This window comes from Musca domestica, unplaced genomic scaffold, assembly GCF_030504385.1.
Source record: "Musca domestica strain aabys unplaced genomic scaffold, Musca_domestica.polishedcontigs.V.1.1 145, whole genome shotgun sequence".
Classification (NCBI taxonomy): Eukaryota; Metazoa; Arthropoda; class Insecta; order Diptera; family Muscidae; genus Musca; species Musca domestica.
Genome location: NW_026712200.1, coordinates 47,344 through 51,809, shown reverse-complemented (window position 1 = coordinate 51,809; position 4,466 = coordinate 47,344). Strand labels below are relative to the sequence as shown.

Below are 4,466 nucleotides of genomic sequence, written 5' to 3'. Positions count from 1 at the left end.
TAAGTGTTCTGTACTGTTCGTAGTATTGTAAGAAAAGGAAGCCTCAATGGTTCAATAGTTCTTTCTATGCCTCTTTTCAGTTGCTTTTGGTGATAATGAGGAATTGAGAGAGTGACGATCGATAACTGGGTCTGTGTTTAATAAGTATTTCTGTGAAAGAAACACAAATTAGTTTTTGCGATTTTAGGGTTGCCCACGAGTAACCAAAATAATTATTGTGAATTAATTATTAGAAATAGAGTCTAAAACCATACATTACAGGATGTCGGATATTTTTTCTGTTGATAATTGAAAGGAATTTCCACTAAAATTAATATATCATTGGTAATAAGAGTTAGGTTAATGGGCTGGTTTTTGTGTTGGCAATATCTAAGGTAATCAAGAAACAGTCACCATCTTGGATAAAAGTAATCTTCGACTACACCGGATCACTGCTTTGTTGCGTAATCTGCTATTTCTCCATTTGGTCCCCATAGTGTTATTTGGTTACGAGCGTTGAACTCAAAAATTAGTTTTTCTCTCACATTCGTCGATAAACTATGAGAACCTCCAATCCAATTTCCTAGCGAAAAGGCTTTATTTGTTGATAAATATTTTCCAAATCCAATAAGATATTCAACATAGTGTCGGTTAAGTCTTCAAATTCGACATCCTTTCTCTTTGTAATGCGTTTATCATTTTTATGTAATTCTCCGAACTTTATTTGTAAGTACTGCCTAGTTATGTTGACTAATTCATGTTCATATTCGTTGATGTGACTATGAGGAATGTCCCATTTAGATTCAAATATGTGGGATCATGCCTCATAAATATCTGAAATAGTGTATCTGAAAGATGTATACATGGGCATGAATAAACTGATATTTTTAATAGCTGCCAAGCTTGATGCAAATAGTGTTTGGGTGTGCCATATCGTAAATCAGAATAAAGATTAAACGACTTTGTTAGGTTGTATTGATCTTTATCCCAACCCCTTTCCAATGCTAGTGCATACATTACATAATTTTGATTAATGCCTTCGTGTGTAATGCCTACACCCACCATGGAGTTGTTGGCTTTTGATTGGGCATGATTTATATCTTTGTTGATTTTTTCAGACGAACCATGCATCCCCAAAGGACCTCCGAAATTATGGAGCATGCACCAAATAAAAGGCTTCCATAAAAAAAGTTTTTTTTTTTTTTTCATACAGCGTGAATTGTTCACTCCGCAAATCCAATACTATAACGAACCTCTTGGTACAGCCGTTGAGAATGACTTTATTTGAGTGTTTTTCCTAAACGCGCGAAGAGGCTTTAACAAAGGATTTATTTGGAAAAATCCGCTCCATTGCCACGGGAATATAACCGGAGAATGCAGGAACAGCCACCTTCATTCCAAATGCCCTCTGTCAAGCAATAATTTTTCGTTGCAGTATCATTTGAATTTTACGTAAGGTAGATGGCATTTGCCCCGCCCATCCGCGAATATTGCCCATCCGTAACCTGAAAAGAGATCCATTAACGAATGTATTATGCGTTTGAAAGGTAAGTTAATATTTGTGAGATGGTGTTAGCGGGAGAATCAAATTGTAAGACATGTCGGTTCGTTTGTCAGTTGAATTTTAATTTTATTGAGAAAAAAATATATTACTTAAGTGCTAAGATAAAACATATCTCAAAGGGCGGTTTAATTTTATGCTTCTGCTTAAGATTACAACACTTGACATTTCTAATTCTTATGCAAAGGCCTAACACAACACACAATTGTCGTGATCTATATTTACTCCCCAGCTGAGGGCATGTTTATGTGAGAATATTCTTTATTATCAATGCGTCTCCAGCAGCATTAAAGTTTATCATCCCTTGTGTTCATATCATACATGCGCACACATCTACAAGCAGTTTTTATTAGGTTTTATACATTTATTAGCAAATATGAAACCATCAAATTTTGTAATTCAATCCAAGAAACCATGAAGTAAACATAAGTGAGAAATTTAACACTACATGCTTAAGGACTATTGTGGTCTCCATAAATCCAAATCAAGAAGTCAGAAGAAACTAATAAAAGTAAAGAAAAAACAAATAATTTTTTTTTTAATTTATAATTATTTAATTTTAAAAGATGAACTTACCACGCATTTCTTCCATTGTTGACAACTTCTACTACTCGCAACAAAATTTATAATCATTGAAACGAATTACCATTTCAAAAAAATTTTTTTTGATGTTTGGTATGCATTTCCGCTTGGGATTGTCGGATATATTTTCCGTTGATAGTTGAAGGGGATTTCCACTAAAATTAATATATCATTGGTAATAAGAGTTAGGTTAATGGGCTGGGTTTTGTGTAGACAATATCTAAGGTAATCAAAAAACAGTTTCCATCTAGGATAAAAGTAATCTTCGACAACACCGGACCACTGCTTTGTTGCGTAATCTGCTATTTCTCCATTTGGTCCCCATAGTGTTATTTGGTTACGAGCGTTGAACTCAAAAATTAGTTTTTCTCTCACATTCGTCGACAAACTATGAGAACCTCCAATCCAATTTCCTAGCAAAAATGCTTTATTTGTTGATAAAATATTTTCCAAATCAAATAAGATAGTCAACATAGTGTCGGTTAAGTCTTCAAACTCAACATAATTTCTCTTTTTAAACGCGTCTATCATTTTCTTATATAATTGCCCGAATTTTATTTGTAAGTACTGCCTAGTTATGTCGACTAAATCGTGTTCATATTCGTTGATGTGACTATGAGGAATGTCGCATTTAGATTTAAGTATGTGGGACCATGCCTCATAGATATCTGAAATGTTGTACCACATAGAATCATCAAGATGTATAGATGGGCGACGCGCAATTATATATTTTCCATGTATTTTCTTTAATCCATTGTATGAATAAACTGATCGTCTTAATAGCTGCCAAGCTTGGTGCAAATAGTGTGTGTGGGTGCCATATCGTGAATCAGAATAAAGATTAAACCACTCTGTTAGATTATATTGATCTTTTTCCCAACCCCTTTCCAATGCTAGTGCATACATTACATAATTTTGATTAATGCCTTCGGGTGTAATGCCTACACCCACCATGGAGTTATTGGCTTTTGATTGGGCATGACTTATATCTTTGTTGACTTTTTCAGACGAACCATGCATCCCCAAAGTACCTCCGAAATTATGGAGCATGCACCAAATAAAAGGTTGTCCATAAAAAAAAAATGTTTTTTCATACAGCGGGAATTGTTCACTCTGCAAATCCAATACTAGTAACGAACCTCTTGGTACAGCCGTTAAGAATGCCTTTATTTGAGTGTTTTTCCAAAATGCGTTGTTATTAAACATCCAACTCTGCAGAAGCCAAACTGCATGGTGATCAAGAGCATGCATTGCCTCGAATATATATTTAGCAGTATTTTTTAAATATTCAGGATCGGAAGATTGTGGCTTCATTTCATTAAATGGGTCGGTGAAATATATGTGATCCGTGCCATAAGTAGATATTATTTTTTTTAAAAATGAATCCGAAATTTCACGAAATAACGGCTCAAAAGGTTTTATAAATAAGGAGCAACAGTAATTATCAGAAAAGTTATTCCAAGAAGAGGCTTTAACAAAGGATTTATTTGGAAAAATCCGCTCCATTGCCACGGGAATATAACCGGAGAATGCAGGAACAGCCACCTTCATTCCAAAAGCCCTCTGTCTAGCAATAATTTTTCGTTGCAGTATCATTTGAATTTTACGTAAGGTAGATGGCATTTGCCCCGCCCATCCGCGAATATTGCCCATCCGTAACCTGAAAAGAGATCCATTAACGAATGTATTATGCGTTTGAAAAGTAAGTTGATATTTGTGACATGGTTAAATGAAATATGGTACGTAAACAAGTAAAAAAACATTAAGTTCGGACTGGGGTAACATTCTATATCCTTTAGAATGCCTAAAAGTAAGCATTTTGATATTTTTTATTCGCATTTGTAACACAAAAGTCTTTTTAGGCCAAAACAGCATTACATAGTAAACATCTCCGAATAAAAACAAGCAAAGAACGGCTAAAAATCAGGCGGGACCTTATACTTTACACCACTTTGCATATTTATTACGACTAAACGTTTCTATGGTGAATTTAGTGATTTTACATTTCTTAGGCACAGTAAAACTGAAATTGGATGAAGACATGTATAGGAGATATATCCAAATCTGAACCGATCTCTATAAAATTAAGCAGACGTATTTCTTTGCTGAATCTGAAAGCTGGTATAATACTGGTTGTACAAAATACTTTGTACATACTTTTGAGTGCGGTTGAGGCGCTGGGAAAATGTAGCAATAAAAAATAAATGTTCTAAAATTAAATATTTCCCAGCCGCCATAAAATATCACATGTGAAGAATTCGGTGATCTTGTGCGCTGACGCATACGATAATGCGTGAGATAATAAAGGTTATGACCCACACGCACACATATGTCAGTAGATGCA

The 4,466-nt window shown here is 34.6% G+C and overlaps 1 protein-coding gene across 1 annotated transcript; it reads right to left on the bottom strand.

Annotated features, from left to right (window-relative positions):
* Nucleotides 1-1,584: 1,584 nt before the first annotated feature.
* LOC101901729 (alpha-N-acetylglucosaminidase) lies at nucleotides 1,585-3,800 on the bottom strand. Its single transcript, XM_059119402.1, has 2 exons — nucleotides 2,117-3,800; nucleotides 1,585-2,042 (listed from the first exon to the last, which is right to left on the bottom strand). Exon 1 carries the CDS (start codon nucleotides 3,773-3,775, stop codon nucleotides 2,183-2,185), a length of 1,593 nt encoding a protein of 530 aa, XP_058975385.1. The 5' UTR covers nucleotides 3,776-3,800; the 3' UTR covers nucleotides 1,585-2,042; nucleotides 2,117-2,182.
* Nucleotides 3,801-4,466: the final 666 nt, after the last annotated feature.

Bases quoted from the DNA above. Each gene is read 5' to 3' on its own strand.
- LOC101901729 (XM_059119402.1), bottom strand. From the start codon at position 3,775: ATGGGCAATATTCGCGGATGGGCGGGGCAAATGCCATCTACCTTACGT.